Source organism: Pantherophis guttatus, chromosome 12, assembly GCF_059756535.1.
Source record: "Pantherophis guttatus breed Tessera chromosome 12, ASM5975653v1, whole genome shotgun sequence".
NCBI classification, from domain to species: domain Eukaryota; kingdom Metazoa; phylum Chordata; class Lepidosauria; order Squamata; family Colubridae; genus Pantherophis; species Pantherophis guttatus.
Genome location: NC_142074.1, coordinates 25,003,098 through 25,017,500, shown reverse-complemented (window position 1 = coordinate 25,017,500; position 14,403 = coordinate 25,003,098). Strand labels below are relative to the sequence as shown.

General features: G+C 45.1%; 1 protein-coding gene across 1 annotated transcript in view; it reads left to right on the top strand.

The window, feature by feature from the left end:
• Window positions 1-14,066, top strand: part of ADGRG4 (adhesion G protein-coupled receptor G4) — a 15,462-nt gene extending 1,396 nt beyond the window's left edge. Inside the window, exons 3-17 of the mRNA XM_034441631.3 lie at window positions 879-1,011; window positions 1,329-1,447; window positions 2,472-2,682; window positions 6,083-6,248; window positions 6,356-6,505; window positions 6,692-6,814; window positions 7,935-7,980; window positions 8,167-8,270; window positions 8,901-9,022; window positions 9,221-9,489; window positions 10,431-10,533; window positions 11,101-11,390; window positions 12,037-12,135; window positions 12,739-12,903; window positions 13,932-14,066. Of these exons, the coding sequence (XP_034297522.2) occupies window positions 879-1,011; window positions 1,329-1,447; window positions 2,472-2,682; window positions 6,083-6,248; window positions 6,356-6,505; window positions 6,692-6,814; window positions 7,935-7,980; window positions 8,167-8,270; window positions 8,901-9,022; window positions 9,221-9,489; window positions 10,431-10,533; window positions 11,101-11,390; window positions 12,037-12,135; window positions 12,739-12,903; window positions 13,932-14,059 (2,228 nt within the window). The 3' untranslated portion in view covers window positions 14,060-14,066. The remainder of the gene's footprint in view (window positions 1-878; window positions 1,012-1,328; window positions 1,448-2,471; window positions 2,683-6,082; window positions 6,249-6,355; window positions 6,506-6,691; window positions 6,815-7,934; window positions 7,981-8,166; window positions 8,271-8,900; window positions 9,023-9,220; window positions 9,490-10,430; window positions 10,534-11,100; window positions 11,391-12,036; window positions 12,136-12,738; window positions 12,904-13,931) is intronic.
• Window positions 14,067-14,403: the final 337 nt, after the last annotated feature.

Below are 14,403 nucleotides of genomic sequence, written 5' to 3'. Positions count from 1 at the left end.
TAGCAACTGGACTGTATGCTGATTGGACCGTGTGACTGGGGATTCTGGGGGGAAGTGACAAAGCTTTACTTTTAATTGGGTGGAAAACCGGCGGCGACTTAGAGCCGGTTTTCCACCAGGAATATGCCAATTTGATATGTCTTAATAAAATGTTCTTTGGGGAAATTGCCTGCCTCGGAGTTCTTATTGAACGGGATATATTACTTGGAACCTTGACACCCTCTTCTTTCCATACAATAACCCCGAGATAGTAAAATGAGATCATCTCTCATCAAAGTGACTCAACGAACTTGGGTCTTCTTAAATGAAAACTTCAGACTAAAATCTCCTGTCTTTACTCTGAGGGATTCACGAGCCACACAACATCAGAGGACACAACATTAGAGGAGAAAGCTTGCTATACCTCCTTACCAGTGATGAAATCCACATTTGTTTATTACTGGTTCCGTGGGTGTGGCTTGGTGGGCGTGGCTTGGCGGGCATGGCAGGGGAAGGATACTGCAAAATCCCCTTTCCCTCCCCACTCCTGGGGGAAGGATATTGCAAAATCTCCATTCCCTCCCCACTCCTGGGGGAAGGATATTGCAAAATCCCCATTCCCTCCCCACTCTAGGGCCAGCCAGAGCTGGTATTTGCCGTTTCTCTGAACTGCTCAAAATTTCCACTACCAGTTCTCCAGAACCTGTAGGAACCTGCTGAATTTCACCCCTGCTCTTTACCTCTCCAACTGTAAAGGCAGGGACGTCTTAGATATCACAACTGCTCACCTTCCATTGGGTAGCCTACTCCACTCATTGACAACTCTTAGTGTCAATGTTGAAATGGTTGGGGAGAGAAAGGTTAGGTGATTTTCCATTCTTACCCTCTTTGTCCCAAAGATCCAGCGTCGTGTTCTGAACAGACTGTCCGGTCCAACTACAAAGGGATTTACACCTGGCCAAAGACGGTTCCTTCTAATCTGACGACCTTGCCCTGTGAGGCCAACCAAGAGTTGACAGCTTCCAGAGTATGGTGAGTAGAGGAAGGCACAAACTCCCCTTCTTTGACCATCAACCAACCCCAACGTCAGACCTCAGACGATCTTTGGTGGATTTCGTTTTCCAAAGGATAATTAGGGTCGACAACCCCCAACTAAGAACCTCTTCTGAAGAAGAGCTGAAGAAGAGGCTTCTTGAATGAGAAGTGAAACATCTTCAAAGAAAAACAAAAAAAGACCAGTTTCCTCTCGGGAAAACAGCCCCTTTGGGACAAAGGACAACCAACCATGCATGATGAAAGAATATCTCTAATATTTCTAATGTCTCTGATGTCTCCTTTTTATTTCAAAGCTGGATTAACCTTCAGACTGAAAAAGCCTATTGGAAGAGGTCAAACTTGACCGCCTGTCCTCTGTTGCAAAATTTGCCAGATAATATACTGGATCTTAAAAATATCACCGTCACAGTCGGTAAGTTCCTGGGTGGGCTTGTTTTTATGCCGAAAGATGCTAAAAACCAATCCAGATGTGTCTACTTTTCTTCTCTAGCTACACCAGGGGTGAAATCTAAAATTTGTTACTACTAAATTTGTGGGCATGGCTTGGTGGGGGGGGGGGTAATGTGACTGGGTGGGTGTGGCCAACTTTTTTCTGTTTACTTTTAAAAGCATTCTTTTCTACAACCTTAAGAGGTTGCAGAAAAAAATGCTTTTAAAAGCCTCTGACGATCAGGCAACTCAGCTGGGATCATCAGAGGCTTTTAAAAGCATTTTTTTTCCTAAATGCTTTTAAAAGCCTCTGATGATCCCAGCTGAGCCGCACAGTCATCAGAGGCTTTTTTTTAACTTTTAAAAGCCTTTTTTCGGTCAAAGAGGTTGTAGAAAAAATGCTTTTAAAAGTTAAAAAAAAAAGCCTCTGATGATCGCGCGGCTCAGCTGGGCATGGTGGGGGGTGCAGGGATTTTTGCTACCAGTTCTCTGAACCACCCACCGCCATCGCTACCGGATCAGACGATCCGGTCCGAACCGGGAGCATTTCACCCCTGAGCTCCGCCTAATGAAGTCCTACTTCCCTCCCATTTCTTGGAAGTCCTTCCTTGTTGGGAGGGAGGTGGGATAAAGTGGGCAGTAGACTTGGGGAAATTGTGTGTGTGAACGTCCTGCGCCTGGAAACACAGTCTCCCTGAAAGAAAAACCTATAATCTTTCCTTACGAGGTGCTAGCTTTCTCAAGAATGAAGGCGAATCTACATGTCCCATGATAACGGGACCAGAGATTTTGTCTTCTGAACTTTGGGACTCATGCTAGCATCCATCTTCAGGGCTCCAGCACGAGTCCGAAAGCTCGAAAGACAAAATTCCAATCACTGACCCAGATTACTCCTGATCCTGCTAGTTTTCTGCTTGGAATGAGATCAACCATTCTTCAAAACCCAGAAATCTTGTGAGATGCACATCTGGCAAGGGCTTAGTTCTTTTGTCTTTGCTCCGTTGCAGAAAATGCTGAAGAGGTGGCAGATCATATTTTATTTCTCTTGAGTTTTTCGGACTTGAATAAAGACAAAATCGAGGTCCTGATCAGCAAACTGACCGATATTGCCAACTGTGAAGAAATTAGCCTGGCCCTCGCGAAGAAGACACTGCAAATCATCAATATCCTTCTGGAAGATAAAAACCAACTGCAGGACATGCGAATGGTGCTCAACAGGTATGGAAAACAACATGGTCACCTGTTAAGCGGACAGTCAAAAGACTTCCATTTCCGAGTTGAGGATCCAGAATCCATAATACAAAATCACAGAGTTGGAAGGGACCTTAGAGGTCTTCTAGTCCAACCCCCTGCTTTAGTAGGAGACCCTATACCACTTCAAAGAAATGGATGTCCAATCTCTTCTTACAAAACCTCCAGGGATGGAGCACCCATAACCTCTGGAGACAAGTCGTTCCACTGATTAATTGTACTCACTGACATTTCTTCTTATTTCTAAATTCTTAAATTTTAAAACCCTACGCCACTTCAGACAAAGGGTGATCCAACATCTTGTTAAAAACTTCTAGTGTTGGAGGATTCACAACTTCTGGAGGCAAGTTGTTCCACTGGTTAATTGTCCTCACTGTCAGGAAATTTCTCCTTAGTTCTAGGTTGCTTCTCTCCTTGATGAGTTTCCACCCATTGCTTCTTGTTCTACCCTCAGGTACTTTGGAGAATAGCTTGGCTCCCTCTTCTTTGGGGCAGCCCCCGAGATATTGGAAGACTGCTATCATGTCTTATCAGACTAAACATACCCAGTTCCTGCATCCGTTCTTCATGTGTTTTAGCCCCCAATCCCCTAATCCTCTTCGTTGCTCTTCTCTGCACTCTTTCTAGAGTCTCCACATCTTTTTTATATCATGGCGGCCAAAACTGGATGCGGTATTCCAAGTGTGGCCTTACCAAGGCATTATAAAATGGTATTAACACTTCACATGAACTTGATTCTATCCCTTTGTTTATGCAGCCTAGAACTGTGTTGGCTTTTTTGGCAGCTGCTGCACACGGATGACTCATATCTAAATGGTTGTCCACTAGGACTCCAAATTCCCTCTCACAGTCACCACTATTGAGCAAGGTACCACATATACTGTACCTGTGCATTTTGTTTTTCTTGCCTAAACTTAGGGGGAAATTAAGAACCCTGATCTCCTTTCTATATTTTTAAAAATGTGGGAATCCAAAAAGGGATGAACAGCCTGCTTTAGAACAGGTTGTAAGTTTGCCAAAGAAAAAGTGCTAGACATTGCTGGGATTCTTCTAGAAATACATGTCTCCTACCAAAATTTCCAACTGCCCAGAATTCAAAATCTGCAGCTTTTTGGTAACGAATGGACACCTTTTGCAAGAAAGTAGAATTCTAGGATTTCAAAGGAAAAGAGGAACCAGGTTTTGCTTCTCCTCATTTAGATCTTTAGCAATATTTCCCTCCCAGGCGTGCCTTTGCACACTCAGAAGTGTGCAGAATATATTTCTGCCAGAGCAGCAAAGAAGAAATGCTTTTATAAGGACTGCAAGCTAACACGAAACATCTGAAGATGATGGATGTCCCTGACAATTTTTTTTGTTCTCCACGGCAGAGTTCCTTAGTGTGATTTTGGGTAGCAGATGTGGTGTGAAAAGTGGGGCTTCAGAATTTATGACACAATCACTTTAGCAGGAACACAGCTTGCTGTATTTTCAGTGTTTGACACCCCCTGCACTGTTCCTCCCCCGGCAATATTCTCTCCACCTTCCAATTTCCAAGTGAGAACACATCCATGTGCCACTACTGAATATGCTACCCTGTTTCCCCAAAAATAAGACCTGGTCTTATATTAATTTTTGCTCCAAAAGACTCATTAGGGCTTATTTTCTGGTTAGGTCTTATTTGGGGGGAAATACGGTACTAAATGCATCCATCTGGCTGAGAATCTTTATTGGGTCTTATTTTGGGGGGTAGGGCTTATATTACGAGCATCCTGAAAAATCAAGCTAGGACTTATTTTCCGGTTGGGTCTTATTTTCGGGGAAACAGGATACTTGTTAGATTATAGCAAAACTGCTTCACAGTGCTGTACAGCCCTGTCTAAGTGGTTTTACAGAGTCAGCGTCTTGCCCCCAACAATCTGGGTCCTCATTTTACCGACCTTGAAAGGATGGAAGGCTGAGTCAACCTTGAGCCGGTGAGAATCGAACTGCTGGCAGTCGGCAGAGTTAGCCTGCACTACTGCATTCTAACCATGGCGCCACTACGACCACGGTTGATAAAAATGTTATCCATTCAGTTGTGTCCGAGTCTTGTCGATTCCGTGGGCCAGGTGTCTCCACATCTTCTGATCTTGCACAACTTCTTTGAGTTATTCTGGCTTTGATGGTGTCCGGGCATCATGTTTTTTTGGCAGCCTGGTTTCCTTTTACCGCTAACTATTCCAAACATATCCCAAAGATGCTTTTTCTAAAGACAACTAGATTTTCTTTGTTTTTTGCTTGAAGACATTTCGCTTCTCATCCAAGAAGCTTCTTCAGTTCTGACCGTGTCCTGGATGAATTGGAATCTCCATAGACATTCTTCCAAATCTAATTGGTTTTTTTCCCCCCTGTGAATTCCCTGTGAATGACATAGCCAAAATAAGAGAGACACAGTTTTGTTTTTTGGCCTTCCAATGACATTATAGATAGTCCTTGAGTTACAACTTGTGATGGTCGTCATTCGGGTAACCTGAGTGATTGACTTGATTTTTTGACGGTTTTGTAGCAGCCATTAAACAAACACTGTGGTCATTAAATGAACCAATGGTCTGTGTTCTGACCTAGGCTTCCTGAGTCAGTAAAACACATGAATAGTCCCAAAAAACTCTTTTATTTCAACAGCTGTGAGTTCTGTTCATTCACAGATGTGTCCCCAATAGTTGCAAAGAGTCCTTCGGGATAAGGCTGATAATCACCCAGCTTTATCTCCCTTGACACGCTGGCAAAGACCTAATTGGCAAAGCCACACGGAGTCCAGAATCAAACAGAGCTTCCGACTTTAAACTGCACAGAATTAACAATGTTGCTTCCTGCAAAGGCTCACATGCCTTTGCTCCTCTTTTAAGTCTTATGGGAGGGGCCAATCATCTCCAAGCCTTACTCCTGAGTTGTCCCTTTTGTTTTAACTGTTCTTGCCTTCTGGCAGCTCTGTGCATGCATGCACTGGGAACAGGCTCCCCCTGCCTCTCTGAGGTCCAACTCTGGAGGCTCCGGAGGCAGCACATACCTCCCAGATGGCCCTTTCTCTGCCTCCAACGCAGAGCCCTCGTCCGAGCCTTCCCCAGACTCCAGGACTGGCCCATGTTCCTCCCCAGCCTCCTCACTGGACACTATATATGGACATAAATGTGACCTGGATGTTGAGTGCTTAAATTGTGGTCAACTGACTGTGTGTGTCTGTGTGTTGGAACTTTGAATCTTGGTTGTAAGTACCTCCAGGGAGGTCCATCATAATTTCAAACGGTTGCTAAGTGAAGAATTGTAAGTTGAGGCCTACCAATAGATACAAGATGGTATGGTGGCCTCCATACCATGTTATTTTTGAGCTCTTGTGTGCTTTCTCCAGAATCTTAACGCTCATGGAAGAAATTGGTTTCAAGATGACCTTCAATGGGAGAAATGAATCGGTCATCTTGCCTAAGCTGGTTTTGACGGTGCTACGACCAGATCCCATGAACTTCCAAGGAGTTGCTTTTGGGATCGTATCCTACACTTTGGAGACCAGTCCACAGGTGAGTCACCTTTCACACACTGTGTTTCTCCTCACCTCTTATCACCTGTTTCTGCCAGGTACGTCCTGAATTAATTTGAAATCAACTCTAGAACTTTCCCCATGCAGCTCAGCATCCAAGCAACACCCTTCACGAATGCCCAGGCCTCGATATATTTACCAGGATTATTGAGAAATTACCTAACGTCCCAATCTTTTGATAGAGAAAATTTTACCGGGATTCAATTCACCTTTTTTGGTGCCCCATCATTGTTTAAGGTAAGTTGGCTGAACTTGCAAGAGTAGAAGGAAACTTAGCAATGGATGCCAAGGATGAGAGGAACAGCTGAACCCCAAGATTTAATTTGCGACTCCCTCATTTTGGTGGAAAGTGGTTGGAAATGGCCTTGAGGGATGGATAGGAGAGTGAGAGGATGAAAAAAAATATCTGTGTTTCTTTTTCAGGATGACAGTTTGAAGAACGAAGTTCTGAACACCTATGTTGTAGGTGCCAGCATTGAAAACAAGACAATTGAAGACCTCAAGGAACCAGTCAGCATAGTTCTGGAGCACAGAAGTCCACATGGGGTATGAGGAGACTGTGGACCAAGAGAAGCCTACAGACCTGTGGAGAGCCTTCATTTAATCAAAGAGAGACGCTATGTCAGAGATCCTAGACCCGTGGCACGCGTGCCACAGGTGGTATGTGGAGCCATATCTATGGGCATGTGAGCTGTTGCCCTAGCTCAGCTCCAGTGCTCATGCCGCACCAGCCGGCTGATTTTCAAAGGAACGCCTCTGAAGCCTGGGGAGGGTGAAAAACGGGCCTGCCAGGCCCACCAGAAGTTGGGAAATGGGCCGTTTCCGGTCTCCAGAGGGCCGCCGGGGGAGGGGAGAGGCCATTTTCGCCCTCCGCAGGCTCCAAGAAAGCCTCTGGAGCCTGGGGAGGGTGAAAAATGGGCCTACCGGAAACGGGCTGTTACTGGCCTCCGGAGGCTTCAGGGAGGCCTGCTAGGCCCAAAACGGGGCACGGGAAGGGTCACGCACGCATGCGTGGGGGGCATTGAATTATGGGCACATGTATGCACGACCCCCCCACGCACGCCCCCCCATTTTTGGCACGTGACAGCAAAAAGGTTAGCCATCACTGTCTTAGACCTTGGTGGAGTTAGAAGAACAGAAATATGGAAAGACGGAGCTCAATGACGAAGTCATTGTTTTTGACTAATTGAGCTAAAGTTTAACTCTTCCTGTCAACCCATCAATGAACAGGATGCACCAAAGAGAAATAAGATTTCAGACGTAGACAACATAATTTTTAATTACAATCCTAGCCCAAGATAGCAGATAAAGTAAACAGTGTTTTCCTAGAAATGGAAAACAATCATCCAGTCATTACTTAAGCCAACATGGCAATGAGTTAAGTGGCTTATAAAGTATATTTAGCCACCTCATCTCATACATGCAGATATTAACATTTTTACCCAAGTTCTGAATATCACCAAAGGGCAAATCCAACAATATTGCTAGGGCATCGAGTTGCCCAACTGGGGAATTGGGAAATTGGAGAAAATCCTGCTCATTTCTACTAGTGATAAAGCAAGGAGAACTCCTGCCTATCAAAGGTTGTGACAGGTACAGCATAGTTATCTCCTACCAAGGACTTCTGTTGCTTAAGCCATTTTCTTTTTCTTTTTCTTACTACTAGGACAATGCTACTGTGCACTGCGTCTTTTGGGACTTCAGTAGGAATGGTGAGTACTGAGGACTCCAAAGATGAAAGTGTGAGAGATGGAGAGCAACATCTTCATGTTCTCAACAAGCCAGCGTGAATCTCTGCTCACACTCCTTCAATGCACACCTGAAGTCTGGGAGCAGCTATAATGAGCAGCCAGGAGCTACTAACCATGGGTGAAATATTTCATTTCTCTGCTGTGCAGATGGTCTGGGTGGCTGGAATACCTCAGGGTGTGAAATAAAACATACCGATAGGATCTACACAGTCTGCAGTTGTAGTCATCTGACCCATTTTGGAGTTCTGCTGGTAAGTTCATGTCAATCTTTGCCTCAGTTACAGTGGGAAAAACAGAGCGCATAAACCGTATTTTTCAGAGTATAAGATGCACCTACCTTTTTTGGTGAGGAAAACAAGAAAAAGAAATCTGCCTCTGCCTCCCAGCAACTTTGCCTCATTGCAGCAAACAGCAAACAGCCTGCTTTACTTTCATTTTCATTTTTAGCATAACTTGATTAACACAAGAAAAAAATATTTGCTCCCAGTAATTTACCTCCTTGCAGCAAGCAGCAGAGCCCTGCGCAAAACAGCTGAGAGCAAAACAGCTGAGAGTCGGGAGGCTGATCCAATCAACTTGTGCTAATTAGGCTGTGCTGAAGCTGAAAGGAGCTGTTTCTTCTTGCTGTTTGCTGCAAGGAGGCAGAGGCCAAAGGGTGGGGGCCAGTGGATGGGTAAGGCTACATTCGGTGTATAAGACGCACCTAAATTTTCACTCCCTTTTAGGGGGGAAAAGGTGCGTCTTATACTCCGAAAATTACGGTATATCAGGCAATTTTAGGACCTGTGGACTTAAACTCCAAGCATCCTCCAGCCAGCCACCTGAGTGGCACCAGATGGGCTCAATTGGATGAACTCTCTTTTTCATATATTTTTTTTTAGGACTTATCTCGGACACCCCTCAGCAATGCGGATGAGTGGGCTTTAACACTGGTGACTTATGTGGGCTGTGGCATTTCTTCCATCTTCCTGGGCTTGGCGTTGTTGGTTTATTTCTCGACTGAGTGAGTAGAGTTGACTGTCTGTTGTTGTTGTTGTTTTCTGGACTCAACAAAATTTGGAGCTCCTTGTAGTCCGTCCATAGAAACTTTATTCACCCCCAGATAGCACGCATCGAGGAAATCAATTAACGGTGTCCCTGGAAGAAATGAGATCTGCGTGATGGGGTAGCAAGTGAATGTCTTTCCCCCTTTTCATTCCAGCAAAGTCCTTGAGGACTACCCTTCCAAAATCCTCGTCAACCTCTGCTTTGCTTTGTTGATGCTAAACCTTGCCTTCTTGGTGAACTCTTGGCTCGCCATGTTTCAAAATCGCGGCCTTTGTATCGCGGCTGCTGTGATCTTGCATTACTTCCTGCTCTCTGCTTTTACCTGGATGGGTCTGGAAGCCGTCAACATGTATTTTGCCCTGGTGAAAGTCTTCAAAGTCTACATTCCGTATTACATGCTCAAGTTTTCCATAGCTGGCTGGGGTAAGTATCAGAGATATGGCATGTTGATGTCTATATGGACGTCCCCAGTTTCAGAAGTTTGCAATGTGGTTTACATTTTTAAGAGAGGGGCGTGCCATCAGTGGCTTTCAGCGTGGGCGCAGGAAAGGACACCTCCAAATAAGTTCTCGATGGCACCACCAGATGGAGATGCAACTTATCTTTGGGTTACAATGTCCATCAAGCAACGTGAGGGTATGGAGACGAGGCTGTCTGGTCATTTTTCATGCCATCCTCCCCTTAGGGCATCGGGTTGGCTTCCTGAATTATGGGATGGGGGTGGAGAGGGGCATAACTGTGCCAGGCATTGTGTCACATATGGGGGGCATACCCTGGAATGGGCAGGACCAGAGAGGAAGAGGAAGAGGAGGAGGAGGAGGAGGAGGAGGAGGAGGAGGAGGAGGAGGAGGAGGAGGAGAAGGAGGAGGAGGAGGAGAAGGAGGGAGAGGGAGAGGAAGAGGAAGAGGAAGGGGAAGGGGAAGGAGAAGGAGAAGGAGAAGGAGAAGGAGAAGGAGAAGGAGAAGGAGAAGGAGAAGGAGAAGACGACTTGTCTCCTAGAAGACCTCTGGTTCTAAATATGATGTATTCCATTTTTAAACCAGGGTAGATGTGGCCCCCAAACACAGAATGATGCCCTACCGCTGTTATTGTTAAAATGTGCAATTTTAATGTGACAAAAGAATAAATTTCAGACTAAGATCATTGAAATTAATTCTTAAGCTTCACAAGGCTGAATTGATCTTAATTTTTTTTTTAACGTGGATGTTAGATATTAATCCAAATTCTTCCTTTCCTCGCCTTCCCTGTTAACTAGTGCTTCCCTACTTCATTTCTTTTCTCCAGCTCGGACTTTCATGAAACCTCTGCAAGTATCTCTTCTTCTTTTTTGGTTCATGCGGTTTTGTTTTCTTGGGGGTCCTTAGGAATTCCAGCACTTATTGTAACTGTGGTCCTCAGCATCAACAAAGACTTCTATGGGACTGAATATGCTTTGAGAAGGAGCGCCAACAGCCCATCCATGCAGTTGTAAGTCTCTTGTTTTGATTGTTTTTCCCCGAAAGAACAGCAGGAGAGAAATTCGACCGAAGAACCCCATTGCTATAATTCATACTGTTCCATCTTTAGCATCTAAATTGTTTACATACCTACTTCGGCATGTTGCATTGGTTAAAAAAAAAAAATATTGGGCTAGGAGCAGAAAAGCTCAGATTCTAGTCTATCTTGAATCATGAAAGTCACGGAGAGACTTTGGGTCAGTTGTTCCACCTCAGTCCAAACTATATTAAAAGATTTTTGTTGTGGGGAGGAAAAATAGGAGGCTGATGAAGCTTTACATACCATGCATGAGTTTGTGAATGAAAGGTGGACATAAATCAAAACAAATCAAATCCATACATTCATCCACCCACCCACCCACCCACCCACCCATCCATCCACCCACCCATCAATCCATCCATCTACCCACCCACCCATCCATCCAAGTTTATCTATAAACTTGTCTTCTCCAGCCTGGCATCTTCTAAGAAGGTTGGATCAAAACTTCAACTAGTCAACATGGAGTTGACCAACCCATCTTCCTTTGTCTTTCTCCAGTTGTTGGATTCAGGACAACTGGGTTTTTTACATCTCTCTAGTTGGCTATTTCATCCTGGTATTCCTGATCAACATTAGCATGTTCGTTACTGTCCTTTGTCAAATCCGTGTCATGAAAACCAACAATCCCAGGGCCAGGAAGGACCGGAGCCAAGAATTCCTCCTTGACTTGAAGAGAATCATCAGCTTGACATTCCTGCTGGGTTTGACATGGGGTTTTGCCTTCTTTGCATGGGGCCCCTTGAAGACTGGCTTCATGTACGTCTTTGCCATTTGCAACTCCTTGCAAGGTAAGTCTCATGATAAGGTGCACTGGCCATGGGGGAGGGAATGACCATAGCATGAGAAGAGCACTGGACCAAGTTGTGCTCCTTGGTAGTTCCAACTACAAGGTCTTGGAGCTCCTTCAGCTTAATTGTGACAAAGTTCCACCTCCCTACAACACAGTAGGATGAGGGTAGAGTAATTACAAAACATCATCAAGATGCCAGGCCCAAGGAGACAATACTCAGGTCATGAGATGGTGGAGCACCTACTTTAGATGTAGAAGATCGAATTTCCAGGTGCTTCCATTAAATATTTCCAATTGTAACCAAGGTATGACTTGTGTATGCTGTCCCTTTTCTCCTCTGTCCCACCACTTGATGAGATTTCCCATAGTCTCCTCTAGAAATTATAAATTTGGGGGTGGGTAGGTGGAATTAGACACCTTGTTTGGTGTCTTCAGTTCCCAACGGTGTGGTAGAACATTTTGTAATGTCAGTTGAGGAACCAGAATACTTCTGGTTTTGTCGATGCTTTGTTAATTTCCGTGGGATGCTTCCATGTTTTCGGCAACTCATCTGCTCCTACACCCTTTCTATAATTTATGAAAAGCTTGGATGAGCAGACTGCGTGGAACAATCCAAGGAACGTTTTATCTGCTTTCCTTTCTAGGGTTCTTCATCTTTGTCTTTTACTGCCTCATGAAGGATAACGTCAGGAAGCAATGCCAGATACACTTCTGTTGTGGGAAATTTCGGCTCAGCAATTTCCGTAAGGCACTCGTCGTTTCCTTCTGCTCTGATTGTGTGGTGCTCCCTTCCTTGACTTGACGGGTTCGCACAAACTTGCAACGGTTGGTCTCAACAACGAAACACTTGCAAGTGTGTGATTGCTGCCCTGCTCAGACCACGTTTTGGTTCAGGAGCTGTGATGGAACATGCTGTAGAACAGGGGTGTCAAATTTGATTTTATTGAGGGCTGCATCAGGGTTGTATTTAACCTCGGGGGGGGGGCGGAGGGCAGGGGGGCACGGCCAGCTCAGTGTCACTCGTGTTGGGGGCGCCGGTGGTGGCCCAAGCTCACTGCCAGCAAAAACGGGCTCCCAAGCTTCGTTTTTGGCTGCGACGGCCTCCTGCAACTCTCTGCCAGTGAAAACGGAGCTCAGGAAGGCCCTCCCGAGCTCCATTTTTGCTGGCAGAGGCACCACGGGCTGGTCCTTCGCTTTCTCCAGGGCGGCCCTGTGGGCCAGATGTGGCCCCCAGGCCTGGAGTTTGACACCTCTGCTGTAGAAGATTCTGTGGCAGAAAGCAGACTTCTTATTCCAGATTTTATACCTGTGTTACCCCCCCCCCCAATTCTTCCATCTCATTTCAGAGAGGATCAGCTCAGCCACCGTGCTGGGAAATTACCCTTGCATCGTTGAGCAGAAACACTCGTGTCATTCTCTGAAGTCCCTCAAGACTTGCACCACTGGCTGCTCCATATCCAATGGCTCTGGCAGTTTACCTGAAGCAAGTCCAGACATTGGGGTTAAAACTGGTGAGAAGAATGGATATTTGGGGAAGAAAGGGCATTGACTACCCATGCCACAGAATCCTAAAAGTCTCAGAAGGCCGTTCCTCTTCTGAGAAGAAATATCTCCCTTGGTTAGTAGAAAACGAGCACAATGGTGCTAATCTTTTTTTAGCCCACAGGGAGTTTTTACAGGAGGATAGAGCATTCAAAGCATCTCCTGTGGAGCCAGAAGTGGTATAGACCACTCTTCTTGTCAGGGTTTTGACGGATGCCCTAATTAAATCATGAATCTCGAGCCAAGCTTCAAAAGAAATCCAGTTATTTATTAGGAGCTTCATGTTGGCACATTCCCAAGTGAAGCCAGCTCTGTCCCTACATAATTTACACTCCAATTATGTCCCTGTTTCCCGCCCCCCCCCCCAGGATGTATCATCAATCACATTCACCAATGGAGCAATTTCCCGGGTTGTAGAGGTCACTCCCCTTCGGCTGCTGTAGGTAACCCTGGGATACAGCCTTGAGAGATATAAGCATGGAATGTGCATCGGTCTTTGGCTGCTGTACCATTTCGCTGGTTTCCCATCCCCCCTGGCCTATGGCAACTAGAGAGCAGGCCAGGGATGCTTTGCGAGTTGACACTTCTGTAGCATTTGTGGTCCACACCTAAGATTCTTCCAAATGAAAGGAGTAAGCAACAGCAGTCAACCAAGCTCAACTAGATCACATCAAGACTTAACAGATGCTTTCATACAACATACTAAACTGACACAACATCAGTCTCAGAAGATGTTGGTTGACTTCTCCTGCAAAGGGAGTATTTTTTAAAAAATTCCCACTTCAACCTAGACTATTTTAGTAATCAGAGGAAACGTGTTGAATGAATGCAGCTATTCGGTAAGGTCACAAAGATAAGACAGCCATTGTGGGGTGGTAGCACTTAGATTACAAGGGGGCTGCTAATAACTATTCCACAGAGAATGGATAATCTGTTACATTTTAGAGGCAAGTGTAAAAAATATTTAGAAATATTCTAAAATCTATTTATATTTTAGATCACGTTGCTTGCTGCAGCAACAGCCATATGTCCTCAGCTTCTCAGGCAGTCCAACTTCCCCGAGCGAGGAGAATATCGTCAGAGGTTGATCTACACCACACAGAGAAAAATAAAGATTTGTCTTAAAGGGGAATCTTACTCTTCCTTGGCTTTCTGACGCTTATTCTCACAGCTCAAGAAAATGCTTTCACTCAAAATTCAACCATCAGTTTTCAAATAATCGAATGGAGGAGATCTCGCCGTTAGTCCTCCTCTCCCATATGTCGGTTGTGGGCAACTGAAGTAGGAAGTCAATTTAAGCTGGAGAGTAAGCAAGACAGGAGACCAATTGGCAGATTTCTGACTGCAAACATTGTGGGCGTATTTGTGTAAGATCAGCTTCAACCCAATTGGGGAGGGAGGGGCACATTACTGTCTTATCTTTAGACCCGGCTTTCATAAAATACAATAAGCCATAAGGCGATTTGGTT